The sequence below is a fragment of the Anneissia japonica genome, unplaced genomic scaffold, assembly GCF_011630105.1.
Source record: "Anneissia japonica isolate Jap-2015-1 unplaced genomic scaffold, ASM1163010v1 scaffold2055_len368625_cov186, whole genome shotgun sequence".
Lineage (NCBI taxonomy): Eukaryota > Metazoa > Echinodermata > Crinoidea > Comatulida > Comatulidae > Anneissia > Anneissia japonica.
In genome coordinates, this window is record NW_022757341.1 from 21,730 (window position 1) to 39,050 (window position 17,321).

The window sequence follows — 17,321 nt, forward strand, 5'->3', positions numbered from 1 at the left end:
TTTTTATGATTATGATGGTCAAAAATATTTAAAATTCATCTCATATATATCTGTCTCTTATACACATCTAGATGTGTATAAGAGACAGTATATATATATATATATATATACTGTGCAGAGTAGGTTGAAAGCAGATAATCTAGACAAACAGTGCTCGATACATAAGCAGAGCAATATAAAATCAAAACAAGATGACGCTTGGTTACAAATTCAACATTTTATTGCACTACAGGCTGTTTCATGAGGTACTTCCTCAATCATCAGGTGCTGGCTTTGAATGAGACTGCAGAATAACTATCATGCATGGTGGAACTGTTAATTGCTATATAGATTATAATGTTATATAGTTTATTGGTAAACATGTTAATTAGTATACTCATTATTATTCATAGAGGTGATTAGAAGCTCTGTATTGTATAGGTATGTATATTGGTACCGCAGTAGAAATTTTCTTCTATGCCTACATGCACTAATCAATTCATTCCTACGGTTAAGTGAGCTTAATTCAAGGTTACATATAATAAAATATTTCTCGAGTAAACACAATTACAACGTTTACTGATATTGGAGTATGGTTTGCATTTACCTAATATTTTCCATTTAATTTCATATTTTATACTGTATTATCGGCTTTAAGTTTCCAAATGTATTGGCTAAATGCCGTGCTGTTTTTGTACTTTTCATCACGGAATGAGCTAGTATATCCATTATATATGCTCTTAAAAGTGTTTTCTATCAGTCCGACATAAGTTTCTATTTTGTTGTCGTCCTGGCGTATGACTGTGGCCTTATATACAACTCCTTTGATTAGGCACTTGTTGGATAGGGGGCACACGTCGCGACAATTGCATTCTTTGACATCATTATCTGTGCGGATTGTGGTATTATTAAGTACTGATTTGTTGTGTGCAGAGATTAATGAAGAAAGATTAATGTCAAGAAAGCAGAAGCTAATGCTGCAAGTACCATCACAACTGAAGAAACTAAAATAGCAAGGAACCTAGACTTAGACGACAAGATTGAAGTAATGGCAAAACGAAACGCATTTGTGACACTAAATGACCACAAAGATAACTTTGCAAACAAACCGACATATCAGAAATAGGAAAGATAAGTAAGCAAATCCTGGAAAAAAACAAAAAAAAATAAATAAACCAGAAGACTAAACTTAACCAATGGAGAAATACAAGTCAGGTCCTAGAATGGTTTAACAACATCACCGATAAGCAGAGCCACTCATTTATATGCTTCGACGTCACCGAATTCTATCCACCGATTTCCCATAACCTACTTTCTAAAGCCCTTGACTTCGCCGAATCCTACGCAGAAATTACAGAAGAGGAAAGAAACATAATTGTACAATCCAAAAACACTCTACTATTCAGCAACCAAACAGCCTGGAGAAAACAAAACACCGAGACAAATTTCGACGTGACGATGGGTAGTTACGACGGAGCAGAGACATGTGAGCTAATTGGCCTTTTCATACTGGCAAAATTAGAACCAAAATATGGAAATAAGATTGGCCTCTACAGAGACGAAGGACTGGCAGCATTTGACGATACACCCCAGCAAATCGAAAGAATAAAAAAGGACATATGTAATGTATTTAGAGAGTACGATTTGAAAATATAAATAGACGCGAACAAGAAAGTGATTAACTGAAGAATCTTTTATTTTTTTTCACATTTATTTGAACATTTATTTGCTTATTTCTGACTACATAATTATCATATTGATCTTAAACCTATTTGTACAGGAAGGTCTTGCACTACAATAGTCAAAAAATTATAAAATATTGAAAACCATATTTTTTTCCCAAAAATGCGATTTTTACCCCGAAAAAAAAAAGATTTTTTTGGCTCCAGAGATTTTTTAAAACTGTATGCCCATATTAATATCTGACTGTACCAAATTTTCTACTTTTGTCATCCTTGTAACGATCCTGGCGCTAAGGCAATAGAACACTAGTTTATTTTAAGAGAAATTTTCGACCAATCCTCTGGTCTTTTTCAGCTTACACAACTAAATGAAAAAATGTGGCTGATACAAGAGATATACTATAATATATAAACAATACTATTGTGATAGGCTTAGAGGTAAGGGCCAATTATCACATAGCTTATGTAACTTCCACTTAATCACTCAATGCTGTAATCAAAGTGGTGAAAAGTAACCAGGGTTACAAACAAACCAAAACAAAAACTTACCAGGGTTACAAACAACATACGTCGGTCGTATTGGAATTAATTATCCAAAAGAAGATTTCTTTCGAGCTTTAAAAAATTATTTACCAGTAGAATATATTAATGGCATACACAGAATTAAAGGTTTGTGGCGATTGTACCTTAAAACACACAAACAAAGAGTTAAGGTGATATCATGCGGGCTAAACATCGATGGAAGTACATGACAAAAACTTATACATTACCTATAGTGAGACAGAAATCGATAGACTACTTATAAAAGACATACCGCTTTCGGTTAGTGAATAAGTGATCACTGTAAAACTGAAGATGCTAGAATGCAAAATCGAAGGAAATATTATTAAATCTAAGCTAAGAGTCGATGGCAAACTGACGAACTGCGTAAATGGTAATCGTATTCCATTTATTGAAAAATTAAATACCGGTACCAGATTGCCAAAATACGATATATTAATTGGTTTTAAAGCTAGAGGTTTTCATCAAGGCAAAACAATTGAACCAGAGAACCTAGTGTGTAAAAAGTGTTTAATTGCCGGTCATAATGCTGCAAGTTGTACAAAGGAAATGGTGTCCATAATTGTGGAAACCCAGGCCATCGTAAAAACGAATGCCCTCAAAATGAATGTTTTAAAGAAGGCAATGAGTGAGGTTGAGCCTGAATCAATTTCACATACCAATTTTGAATCGGAAAAGGAAGCTGAAAGAATATGGGGATGCTAAAACCAGTGGTGAAGATGACGGAGACAAGATTGATGGTGATAATAGCGGTGTATCTGGTCCAAAAATGTCCAAAAAGTGGAAAAACGCAAAATAACCAGTTTGTTTCCTTCCACAGCATTGAAAGCAAGTGCAAAACTCCAGTCGATGCAGAAAAAGAATATTCAAGAAGTAAAAAGAAGTAAAATTAAAAACAAAGAGGCCTGCAAAAGAAAAAAAAATGGCAAAAGGAAAGATATTACTCCAATCAAGGAAGATGCTCAACAAGAAAAAATGTATTATTCACTTTCAAAATAATATTGTACAGAATAATTGTAAAATTTCTAAAAATTTATATAATATAAAAAAATAATGATATAATAGTTGAAAATATGACCAATTGCTTTTTCCAAAAAAAAAAAAAGAAAAAAAAGAAATGATCAATAAGACTAATTTGCATTTCTTAACACTTAATGTCAGAGGTATAAGAGTAAATAAACTATTTAAATAATTCAGTGATTAGAAGACAGATATTATTATGCTACAAGAAACACAATAATGGTGTATCTTACAATAGTTTCGGTAAGAATGACAGTAGGGGAGTTAGTATTCTATTTAGAAAGAATTTACTAGTAAGTATTTTACATTAAAAGCATTGATTTATATGGTATATATGTGATACTAAATATTGAGACTGAAAATTTAAAATTTACTATTATTAACATTATGCACCCAATAGACCAAAGAGGCTTTTCTTTTCAGATTTAAATGAAAAACTTAAAGTTATTAATGATAATGAAAATAATACAATTATAATAGGAGGAGATTGGAACTGTATTCTGAATCCAAATTTAGACCAAAAGGGAAGTGCATGTACAAGTGACAGTTTAGTTAATAAATTAAAATAATTAATGAATGTGAAATTAATTGATATATAGAGGGGAAAAACAAACAAAAAATCATTTCACATGGAGAAAATAAAATTGCAAGTTATCTATAAACGTCTTGATTATCGGCTTGTGTCCAAAAATATTCAGTCAGGAGGGTCTGTTACGACCACCAATCTTAACTGACCATCAGTATCATTACAATTAGCTTTATCAACTTTAAAGAAAGGACCAGGTATCTGAAAATTAAATGACAATTATTTAAATGAAGGATTATAAATATCAAGTATGTAAAATCATTAAAATTACAAACAGCACAATGAAAAAAACTAATCCAGAAGTTAGATGGGAAACAATCAAAGTAAAGGTTAAAGATTTTTCAAACTTTTAGGTAATAACAAGGCCAAATTACAAATTAATAGGAAAAAACAGTAGGAGTCTGAAATTGACAAAATAATTAAAACATTATTAAACATAAATGAATGTAATAAAAAAGCACAAGAAATTCTGAATTCTAAGACAAAAGAACTAGAAAAAAATATATGAAATTGAAGCAAAAGAAACACAGATTAGAGCAAGGGCTAAATGGATTGAGTTTCGAGAAAAAAAAGAATAAAATACTTAAATACTTTTTGGGTCATTGGTTGTACTAAAAAAAATTAATATATTATAAAAATGATAGTTAAATGACAACCGATCAATTCAAACTCCTTAACGAAGTTGTTCTATACTACTCCAATGTTTACGTTTGTGGATATTGTTATTCATCCTGGTGAGTATAGTTCGCCATTGAATAAACAAGTAAGTCCAGTTTCCCACTTTCGGTATTATTATTTATTTTAGTGGCTGAAATGATGTCAAGTAATTTAAGAATATCTGAATTATTTAAAGGAATTGCGTTACCAGCTACTTCTAATAATCATGCGGAAGTCAAAGTCCCACAGCAGGCAGATTATACAATCCTTTTGCAAGAAATGAAGAAAGTGTCATTTAAGGGTCTTGTACAGAAATGTCGCGAAGTCTCTAAAGAAAAATAAATCTAAATAAGTTAAGGTATGAGAATTGGAAAAAGTAGATACATTAATGTATAGCAGTAATATTGAAATCAATTGGGTAACAAACCAAGTCAAAGTAACTTGGTGTCTATGTAAGGCATGACAAAGCACTTTCTGAAAAAAACAATTGGAATGACAACATTTTGAAATTTGAACACTGCCTCAATAATTGGCAGAGACGAAATCTTGCAATTTTTGGAAGATCAATAATTATTAAAATACTTGGTTTACCTAAATTATTATATCATGCATACATAATTGAAGTTTCTGAAAAAGTTAAAATTGTTAATAACTTGATTTCAGATTTCATTTTGCAAAAGAAAAAGCCAAAAATAAAGAAAATACATTGATAGGAGCCTTTTCGAGGGGAGGCATTAAAATGCCAGATTTTGAATTAAAGGTAAAAGCGCTAAAATGATTTGGGTCAAAACATTGTTAAAACCTGAAGAGGCAAAGTGGAAGTACATTCCTTTGTTTTATCTTAGAAGGCATGAGGCTCTCAATGTGATGCTTAACATGTCTAACAGCAGATTGTTAAATAATAACATGCATAAATTCATGCCGATATTCGATAAATCAGTGGTACGTTCCATGGCGTATATAAAGGGGTGTGCTAGTAAGCAACCGTTTTCTATTTTCTTTACTCTTCAAGAATTGGATTGACGTCGGGCTCATTAAAATTAAAGATGTAGTCACAAATAATCATTTATTCAGCCAATATGATGTTAACAATATTTTAATGAGTAAACAAAATTCCATGATTGAGCACCGTTGTATACAGAAGGCCATTCCCCGACCATGGCTTACATTATTATTAGTTGGAGATAATACTGAGAGTTAAAAAACATAAGCCTATAAAAATAAGAAAAAGTAAACATGCCTATGTTATTCTTGATGAGTGCCGATTTAAGGTGCCAAGAGATAATGAAAATTATGAGCAGATAGAATAGGAAGCTGTTATTATTTTTTTCGGGAACTACTTTATTGTAAATAGAGAAGTTTTGCATATCCAGGTATAAACTGTTTGTCAAGTTAATTTGGACAGCGGAATAATTAATCGCCTAGCGTCCTTGTGCTGGGGTTAACATGTCTTAGACAAGGATCGATGAGTTGACAACCTGCCTTGAGAGGGACAAGACGTGCCCGGCAGAGTAGAAGAAAGATCGTTTGTTCTAAAGACAAGCACAGTAAACATAACAGTACTTCTAGATCATTGGTATGTTGTACCTTATATTTATTATTGATTACAGTTTTACTTTTCACATATTTAACGGATACTTACATTAAGACAGACCGTAGCATTGTGCTACAAGCGAGCTTTCGTTTCAGTACGGGAGAAATCTAGTACGGTAATTAGAGCCGAAAATTCATCTGCGCATGCGTGAAAGATTGCATCTCACCGTACCGCGGAATTTGAGGACGGTTCTGAGTGAAAATAGCGTCCGTTTTAGAACACAACGATAAGAGGTTGGCTTGCATGTCAGCATCACGCGGCGAGTGTAGAGGCGATTACAATGGAGCCAGAATTGGTGACTGATGTATCTCATTGTTTAACTTATGATAACACTTATGAAATTATGGTTTCATGTTCAAAGTCTGTGATACAACACATAAATTTAGGATGAATATGATTTAGCCAAGTCGTATAGCCCTAGTAAATGTAGATGTACTGTAGGCCTAGATGGAAAGCCTCGGCTCGGTTCTAGCCTGGCTTGGGTCTAGCTAGGCCAGCCAAGGCCCTAATTTATTAAGGTGCGTCCGGCCTAGGCCTAGCCTATAATAATGCCTACGTCCTAGACTCCACCGAATATGAAAAATTGATCTAAAATATATTGCACCATGTTAAATTAGAACCACGAAGTGTTACATAAACTTGTGAAGGTACTGAGTATGTTATTAATACGATTTTTTTAATTGTTGACTGTTAATTAAAAATTATGCTATTGAGTACCTGCTTATTAAAGATAAAGTAATTACTATTTTTAATATTATTAAGAATGTTTAAACATATATATATATATATATATATATATCTGTCTCTTATACACATCTCCAGCTACTTCTAATAATCATGCGGAAGTCAAAGTCCCACAGCAGGCAGAAAAGTAGTAAAAAAAATCCAATCTCGAAAAGAAGCCCATCTCAAAATGAACTAATTCAAAGGTTCAAAAGGAAGTCCAGGTCTTCTTTACGAGGTTTTATGGTAGATTATACATTATATATTAGCCATATAATTTTATATATAGGAGCATAACTACGATAGTTATTACCGAAACACGTCCGTGATTTATGATATACATCTCCCGCCCAATTTCTCCTTTCCTGCAAATGAAGTCGCCTGGTGGATAGATCTGAGACCGTAGTTTGAGTACAAGTTCACAAAGTAACCCTTGTTCACAGTCTTCGAATATTTTGACCTTAAGAATCATACAATATGATTTAAGATATAAATAACTCATCAAAATAGAAAAAATAAGTGATTAGTTACATATATTTCTCTATTCATAAAAAGAGAAAACACTGTACCCCGCGTGAATAAAAATTGTTACAAGAGGGAAAACATGAAATTACAGAAATGACAAGGAATTAAAAGTTCATAATTTAATTAATAAACATTTGAGAAAATATGCCACCAATAAGAGGAAAGTTTAATCATTCATTGGATAAACCAAAGCATGAATACAAAATTTAAAAACTGTGAGGAAAATGGCTAACCACCCCTTTTACACGTTCTCCCACAGTTTTTGAATGTTAAAAAACCTGTACACCTTATTAACCGTTCCAGAGTTTTTCGTCAAACACCCTGTTTGTGTCTTTAAAAAATCAGTTGTACAACATACAAATGTTTTCCCTCATGAGCCTGACTTTAAAAGGAACTAGTTGTAATATACATGACGTTCGGAAGCTGAATAAATGGCCTTTATATTTAAGAAAAATAATAACAAAATAAAAAATATTGTTAACAAAATAGGTATAGGAGTAGGTGAAAGTAACTGTTTTTCGATATTACGAACGTTATACACAATTCAGTTCTAATGTGTAATTACTGCGAAACTTAATGTGTAAAATGATAAATTGCAAAACAAATATGAACACGAATTTTTTACTACGTAGAATATGAACTGTTTATTACTCTGTATGTATACAAAGACAAACAATAAATAAACCTCAAAGAAAAAAAAATTAAATTAAATATCTAAATATCTGTTTAAAAAAATAGAATTACCTTCTGTAACGTTTCTAGGTGGACATGCTTAGCTATTTCAGCTCTCAATCTCGGTGGCAAAATCTCCAAAAAACACTGATCGTCAAGTGCTTGTGTTCTAATAAAAGTATAATTCAAAGTGGGCATAATGTGATCCCATGAACTGGTCTGATAAAACATTGATACCATGTATATTATACCTACAGCAATTGCCATTATAATAAATTTTCATTCTGTAAGTTGTTTAAAGTTTGATGGTTACAAAATCAATGAAATTATAAATAAATATCTTAAAAGAAAGAGTACGATGGGTATGATTGCAATATTAAGGTGAACTATTCATAGTTACCAACATATGTTTCTTAAAGTCAGGCTCCGGAGGAAAACAAAATATATGTTGTAGAACTGATTTTCTAAGACAGAAAAATGTTGTTTGACAAAAAACTGAGGAACAGTGAATGAGATACAGAATTTTGAACATTGAAAAATTGGGGGAAAATTTGCGTAGGCGCCCTTTTTTTCACCGTTATCCTGTTTTTTTTTACTTTTTTTCTGTCTTAGAAAAATTAGTTTTACAACATATCAAATGTTTTTCCTTTGGAGTCTGACTTTAAATTATATCAATATTTCTGTTCCACAAGAAAAGATTTTTAAGATAAATGTTACTTAGAATTATTATAACATAAAAATGATTATTTTAATTATAAAAATTATTAATTCAATTCAATTATATTTATACTTTAAAAGCCAATTTAAAGTGGCAATATCAGCTTGGAATTATCTTCACAAATACACAGTTAAATAATAAAAGGGAAGAATATTTAAAAAAAATTAAAACATGCTATCAGCATGCCAATGCATGTGCAAATGACAAGACTGTGCTATGTTATTTGTGAGAGAAGTAGTTTTTTATCCGATTTATTGTTATTATTATTATTATCATTATCATTATTATTATACCGTTCTTTCTTTTCCCAGCAGGCTGACTGGGTTTGGTTTTTATATCTCCCTCCCTCCCTTTCTTACTTCCTTCCTCCTTCCTTCCCCTGTTGTTATTCAATAACAACAAAACATATTTACTGAACCACCGTGATCCATTTTGTTACTCAACAACTGTTGCTTGTACCACTGTGGTCACAGTGTGTTCACACTGTGGACTATGTGAATTTAACTGTTTCCTGTATAAAATACACTGCTCACAATGTGTTTACACTTTGAACTAGGCCTACTATGTGAATTTCACACTGTGTTTCCTGTGATTTTAATACACACTGTGGTCACAGTGTGCTCACACTCTGGACTATGTGAATTTCAGACTGTTTTTTTTTCCTGTGTAAAAAACACTGTGGTCACAGTGTGTCCACAGTGTGAACTACTAGGTGAATTTGCACACTGTGTACTTTATGTAGTAACACATAGTGATCACAGTGTATACACACTGAGGCTGACTATTTGAATTCTGTACACAGTGTTTTTCTGTCCAAACACAGTGACCACTGTGTGTACACACGGAAGGTAGGCCGTGTATACACACTTTTGACACAGTGTGCACTCTGTGGCATATTTTTTAAGGCCCCATTCCTATCGGGTAATCCTGGACTAGCTTAGTTCACTTTCGAGAATATTGATTTTAATGATTATGAATAAAGATACCTTGTCCACGCATATTCAGACCATTTCTTTACACGACTTTGAAGATCCTCTGGGACCTTCCGATGATTCATGTAAAATTTCAGAGAATCCATTCTATATAAAAGAATACAAAACGAATATGTCAATGGTAAACAGTGCCGGTCACAGCTATTACAAAGCATTTTCTAAAACCCCACCTCAGAGGATTCTTTCTTCCCATTGGTTAATTAGTTTAATTAAATAATTGTTGTAATTTTACTATTAATAATTTGCTGAAAAATGATATACATAATACAAATTAGAGATACTTAGTTAAAAGTTGCTGAAACTTAATTGGCTTATCAGCAAACAAAGCACAGGAGGTACTAAACCTAATAAGAAATAAACAAATGCGCATGTTACTTTTCACTTGTCACTATATTATTGTATAGCGCTTTTCCTTGCAGTTATACAAAGCGCTGTTAGCCACTCTCCACAATAAGTCAAAAATACCTCCGAGTAGAGCTTGCATAGAACTAAACCCAAACAAAGTGTGCAAACCTAAACTATGCAATAAAGCAGTAACTCAAAGCAAAAAAGTTCGATAGGAAATTAAAAAAAACAAAAACAAAAAACAAAAAACAATAAAACAAGAAGATCTTAAACAGGTGAGAGGAAAATATTGAAATAGGTGTGCTTTATATGGGTTTTGAACTGACCAATTCAATACAATTCTATATATATTTTTTATACATAGTTTATATTTACATGCCTCTACTTGATTTATCTTTATACAGTATTACTTACATATTGACATTTTTTATCCTTTAGTATATCCTGCTTACTACACTTAGTATGATGCTCATTACATATGCTCCATAATATTGTTTATCTTAATTAAGCCTATTGAACGAAATAACTATGTTATCACCTTCTATTGTATAATTACCCAGCCTCTATTTTATAATTACTAAGCCCTTTGCAATGTGAATCAGTTACGCTGATGAAGTCCTTAGGATGAGGACGGAATATTCGTTATAATAAAATATATTTATGTTCCGAAACACGTCAATTCATCTTTTATTGTTTGTCTCCGACATACAGTATATTTTATAATTAGTGGAACATATGTGCAACACATGCCTATGCCGTTTATATATATATATATATATGTATATATATATATATACGAAGATCGCGATTGAAAAATTACTACTTTTGATGCCAATTTTTGACCTGAAAAATTCGTTGGAGGATTCTTGTATTTAATAATTAAAATATATTAATAAATTGTAGTTATAGGTCACAATTTTTATATCAATCTAATAATTAATTATTAATTAACTAATTTAAGATATTAATTAAGATATTCGTAAAGTTCTTGTGAAAGTTATTTACATAATTGCAGTTTATTTATACGGCATTTCGACGGATATTCGTCACCTCGTATGAATACCTGAGCTTTGCTTACCAAATATACACAGTAATTGATCGATAGTATTAGCATTTGCATACACGAAAACACTTTGGCAATGCTTTTGTTTTTGGTTTTTGTTTTATTTTACATTTACACCCAGCGTTAGGCCCACTAAATTGTTTAAATGCTTAAATAATTGAAAACATAAATTATGTGATTAAATTCTCATAAAATTTACAATGAAACTTTATAATGTAATTTATAAGATTATTCTTTAAAACAGAATAAAATAGGTATCATTTTATTGGGGAAAAAAACAGATTTTACATCTATAAGACGTAAGTTGATTTAGCATGCTGAATCATTATTAATGGTATATACCTAGTATATATTTCTATAAATTAATCAATAAATATCTCATTAATCACACTATCGCAAATAGGCCTATTGAAGTAATATTTAAGTATTATTAATTCTTTATTAAAGCATTATTCGAGCACCTTCATTATTATTATTATTATTATTATTATTATTATTATTAATACTATTGTTATTTTTTTAAATATATTATTTATCAACCATACTAACATTGAAAACATGATGTATGTGGATAAATTTATCATAGAAAATAAACTTATAATTTATAATAAAATAGATAACATCTTTATTTAAATAAGAAACAGGTTTTGCATAGACGCAAGTTGATTTAATAAATTATGCTGATTCATCTCATTAATGAAACCATTGTAAAAAGGTGGTCAATTAAAATATTATTAAAGTATTATTATCCATTATTATAGTATTATTCGAGTACTGTTAATATTATTATAATTATTATATTATTATTATTATTTTTATCATTACTACTATTTTATTTATAATTTTGGTTGTTTTATTTTATTTTATTTTTTTATGTATGGACCTAGTAATGTATATATTTAATAAATAGAAATAATTATAATTATTTGTAAAACATATATAATATAATGTTAACAATAATATAGGCTAGGCTAAACCTAACCAATTATTGATACCATTATCTATCGATAAAAACATCCATTTAATTAATTAAACAGCAGCTTTTCGAGTGGCAGTGACGATCGAAAATTGCAGTGTTTTTGCATTGCGGTAGTGCCGATAGAAAATCGGAGCTTTTTTCGCACTACAGTGTAAATAATGCCACAGTGCGAAAAACAGCTGCTGTTTTCTGTCGGCACTGCCGCAGTGCCAAAAAGCTGCTGTTTTCTATCGGCATTGCCACAGTGCGAAAAAAAACCCTGTTATTTTCTATCAACGCTTGACAAAAAATGAACACATTGAGAAAGTTTCTTGGTACAGTAATATACAATTTGAGAAACAATACGGTAGTTAAGTCAAAAGCAAGTCGGTACTAGAGGTTCGTAAAATACAGTAGATGTTTTATTAAACAAGCATTTCCACCGTGTGACGTCGACGGCCTGAAACTGGCTGGCTGTTTATCTGGCTCTACTTGGCATCGAACACGATTAGGGGATTATCGTATCATGTTTCAAGACGGGTATATCTAGATAAAGTTCGACGTGAACCAGGCTAAGTCCACCACTTGGTCATTCTTTGTTCACCATTATCACTGTTTATTTGTACATATATCATTATTCCTTTATGGTATGCCGACTTGCTTTTGACTTAACTAAGAAACTTTCTAAATGTGTTCATTTTTTGTCAAGCGTTGACAAAGACAGTAGGAGTATAGTATTCGCCAAATAAATTTTAGTTTTTCTAAAATCAACATCTTACGTATTTGACTTTCATTATTGTGAGGCTATATTGTATATATATATATTTATATATATATATAGCCTATATATAATATATATACATACATATGCCTATAAATCATCAAAGAATAAATGAATAAAGAAATTGTGTAATAGAATGCCTCTGACAAGACCTGCGACCTCTCGCTGTCAAGGCAAGCCTAATAACCATTAGCCCACAGAGTCTTCATGGGTGAACAGATTTAAATTGCCGCCAGATAGGCCTACACTCTATTACACAATTACGGGTAGAAAAAAATTGTTGCATATAATATAAATCCAGATAACCGTTAACTTCATTGGTGAACAGATTCAAAATACAGTAGATGTTTTATTAAACAAGCATTTCCACCGTGTGACTTCGACGGCCTGAAACTGGCTGGCTGTTTATCTGGCTCTACTTGGCATCGAACACGATTAGGGGATTATCGTATCATGTTTCAAGACGGGTATATCTAGATAAAGTTCGACGTGAACCAGGCTAAGTCCACCACTTGGTCATTCATTGTTCACCATTATCACTGTTTATTTGTACATATATCATTATTCCTTTATGGTATGCCGACTTGCTTTTGACTTAACTAAGAAACTTTCTAAATGTGTTCAGTTTTTGTCAAGCGTTGACAAAGACAGTAGGAGTAGTATTCGCCAAATAAAGTTTAGTGTTTCTAAAATCAACATTTTACGTATTTGACTTTCATTATTGTGACGCTATATTGTATATATATACATACATACATATGCCTATAAATCATCAAAGAATAAATGAATAAAGAAATTGTGTAATAGAATGCCTCTGACAAGACCTGCGACCTCTCGCTGTCAAGGCAAGCCTAATAACCATTAGCCCACAGAGTCTTCATGGGTGAACAGATTTAAATTGCCGCCAGATAGGCCTACACTCTATTACACAATTACGGGTAGAAAAAAATTGTTGCATATAATATAAATCCAGATAACCGTTAACTTCATTGGTGAACAGATTCAAAATACAGTAGATGTTTTATTAAACAAGCTTTTATTTTCTATTTTAATTGTGTTATTTTATTATGTTACATAACTACCTGTACCTCCAGGTGGGACCCTGTCGGGTATTCCCCTCCCGGGTCAGGAGGGTCCCGAAGCTCAACATATGGGCAGGGTCGCTCATCTCCCTGTCAGGTCACACTATACCTAATGTTCAGTGTATACCTGATTATTACCCAACTACCTATTCTAGAATTAACGTGTACGACAGAAGCAGCTTCGAATGAATTGTGACTTCGAAATATGGCTGTTTGAGATTGTTCTCTCAAGGATGGATCTTATTCCTCCTCCTCTGATTTTATTCTTTGTGATTCGGTATAGATTTTCATTCGAGATAAAGTATCTCCAGTCAGTTGCCTGTACTATATTATCATATATATATCTACAGAAAAATTATTTCTATTATTTTTGGGGGAAATATGTTTTCAACACACTATTATTGTATTTTGAGATTCACTGTTAGTGTTTTAGTAGAGCTAAGGTTGAATTGCATGTAGAATCGTGTTAGGAAATATATTATTATCTGTCTCTTATACACATCTAGATGTGTATAAGATGACTTATTATAGGTGTCTCTAAAATCTTGACATAGAATATATATTTTTACTTCGTTCATAACCGTTCAAAATATTCAGTATTCATAAATTTATAATGAAAAAAAATAGTAATTGTACACACTTGGTTTGGAATTCTTGCCTTGCTGCGTTCATGTTGCTAATGACGTCACCCACGTTGCCAACCACAGCAGCGAAGAGAAAAACACCAATCAGATATGTGGCACCGGTAAAAACGTATTCCTACAGAAAAATTATTTCTATTATTTTTGGGGAAAACATGTTTTCAACACACTATTATTGTATTTTGAGATTCACTGTATTAGTGTTTTAGTAGAGCGGCTAAGCATGAAACTTCTCACACTTAAGGATCATTAAAAAGATAGAACCCGACAAAGTGACCGCCGTCTAGTGACCACCATCTTGACATCCAATATGGCTGCCAAAATATTTAATTTACTCAATATATTTAAATATATAAGGCACATATCACTGCCAATTAAAGATGTTTACCTATGTTTTAAATATCAGGGAGTGCCATGCAATCGTCATACATAGCTCTATGTCAGGCGGCCACCGCATTGTTTTTCAAGATGGCCCCCAAATTATTGATATTTTTATCAATATATTTATATCTACAGCACATTGTATTGTCAATAAAAACTGTTACCCATGTTTTTGATATTAGGGAGTATCATGCCGCCATCAGGAATTATGTCAGAAAGCCGCCATATTGAATTTCAAGATGGCTGCCTGGTAAGGATTTTAAGATGGCTACCAAAATATTTAATTTTAGCCAATATATTTATAAAACTACAGCACATATTACTGTCAATCAAAGATCTTTACCTATGTTTTCAATATCAGAAATTTCATGCAATCAGATAATATGTCAGATATCTGCCATATTGGATTTCTAGATATCGCCAAATTAATGGTATCTTTTTCAATATATTTATATATACAGCACCTACGGTATCACTGTCAATCAAAGATTTTTACCCACGTTTTTGATATCAAAGAGTTTCATGCAACAATTAGAAATTATGTCACAAAACCGCCATATTGAATACCAAAATGTTTTTCATATTGGCTTTTCAAGATGAGGCCAAATTATTGATAATTTTTTTCAATACTGTATCTTCATATTTACAACACCTACTACTCTAAAAAATCTTTACTCATGTTTTTGATAATGGGTATCTACAGTCATCAGAAATCATGTCAGAAAGCCGCCATATTAAATTTCAAGATGACTACCATAATATTAGATTTAAAGATGGCTGCTAAAGATAATACACTGTATTTGATATTTTTGTTACATCAAGGGTGTTTAGATATGTATAAGTAGGGAGTATCATGCAATCACCAAACATTATTTTTACATTGGCACCATATTGGATTTAAAGATCGCCTTCATTGTTTTGACTTCCCTTATCCCATAATCGAAGTAAGAACTATGGCAATGAAGTGACACCATTTAGGGGCGGATCCAGGATTTAAAAGAGAGGGTTGAAAATGTTTCTAAAAGCCCCAAAAAGAATGAAGGGTCTGGGGGTCCAAATTTAGATTTCTAGGTGGACGGAAATGAGCTTTCCCGACTTTTAAGGTGTCTTTCAATGACCTTAAATTTATTGAAAATTCAAGGTTTTCCCCCTTGAAAGAGGTCAGGTCTGTTTATCTCATTCTTAGGCCTATATATAGAAGGGGAAAAAATAAAAACATAGGAAATATATTATTATATTCCAACAATATTCAGTAGTTGGATACATAGTCTTTCTTTTTACAGTGATAGTTTACAAAGTTATATTGAAAGCCAGGAAAACGGACTTTGGCAGTAAATGCAAGATTTTCTACAGTGGAGCTGACAAAAACAGAATCCACAGAGTACATTATTAATAGGCCTTATAAAGATCAAAATATTCGTTAACTTGTTACTTTATAACGAGTAGTGGCCTTCGCCTCTTGTGACATTTTTTTTTTTTTAAGGATTCTGTAAAATTGTGTCTATAACATTATTTTGCAATAGAAAGTAAAAAGGTAAATATCGAAAACTCCCCTCAGTATCTCCCCTCGTTATCATTACTTTACTCACAAGTTTAGTAATTGGAGAATTTGTGCCGCCAATTGTTGTCAATGTGACGATTGCCCAAAACATCGACCGAATGTATTTGCTGTTGGAAAACAAAACAAGAAATGATGTTGGTAAAAATATAACAAAGAGTTAAGGGCCAACTTACAATATCAGTCTCTGGAGACTCTGTTTCGCCTATTGTTGTAACGGTCATAATTGACCAGTAAACACACGTGATATATTTTCTGAAAAACATATTTGTGGAAAATATCTTTGTGAAAATCATATATAGCACAATGATATACCCGTACACGTACAAATAAGCGCCCCGTTACAAAAGAGTGCTTGCATCTGGTTTTGTAAAAAGAGCATCTGTAATCGAACATTCATAAATATATAACCACAACCAGTTAAGGTACTGTATATATAATGTTGTACTTTACACTTTATTTAATATAGAAATATTTTCCATTATAGGCCTACAGCAGGCCTATCTCTAGTCTAGGCCCATTGCACCCTTGCTAGTTGCCATCCAGACCTTTGCCTTTGTCACCCTGCCCCAGGTAGCAAAGTTTGTGGGGCCCATATGTAAAATATCTGGGCCATGTGGGCAGGCCCGTACCACACATAACATGTGTTTAGCATGTTTGGGGCCCTTGAGGGCAATCAATGGGAACATTCATAAGAGCTCTTTGTTAGTCAGCCTTTGTCTCATCGTAGGAATAAATCAGTAGGTAGACGCAGACAAACTAAACTGCTACGATACTTTGACTTGTAGGAAAATTTCGCTAAT

General features: G+C 32.2%; 1 protein-coding gene across 2 annotated transcripts in view; it reads right to left on the reverse strand.

The window, feature by feature from the left end:
* LOC117124648 (cyclic nucleotide-gated channel rod photoreceptor subunit alpha-like) overlaps positions 1 to 16,767 on the reverse strand; it is a 27,318-nt gene extending 10,551 nt beyond the window's left edge. Inside the window, exons 1-5 of one of the 2 annotated variants that reach the window (XM_033270953.1) lie at positions 16,695 to 16,767; positions 14,579 to 14,697; positions 9,704 to 9,796; positions 8,072 to 8,168; positions 7,116 to 7,262 (exon numbers count right to left, since the gene is read on the reverse strand). In XM_033270953.1, the coding sequence (XP_033126844.1) occupies positions 7,116 to 7,262; positions 8,072 to 8,168; positions 9,704 to 9,796; positions 14,579 to 14,697; positions 16,695 to 16,742 (504 nt within the window). In that variant the 5' untranslated portion in view covers positions 16,743 to 16,767. Of the gene's footprint in view, positions 1 to 7,115; positions 7,263 to 8,071; positions 8,169 to 9,703; positions 9,797 to 14,578; positions 14,698 to 16,549; positions 16,633 to 16,694 lie in introns of those variants that run through there. The other variant, XM_033270952.1, reaches the window with a different exon arrangement.
* Between the last annotated feature and the right edge of the window lie 554 nt (positions 16,768 to 17,321).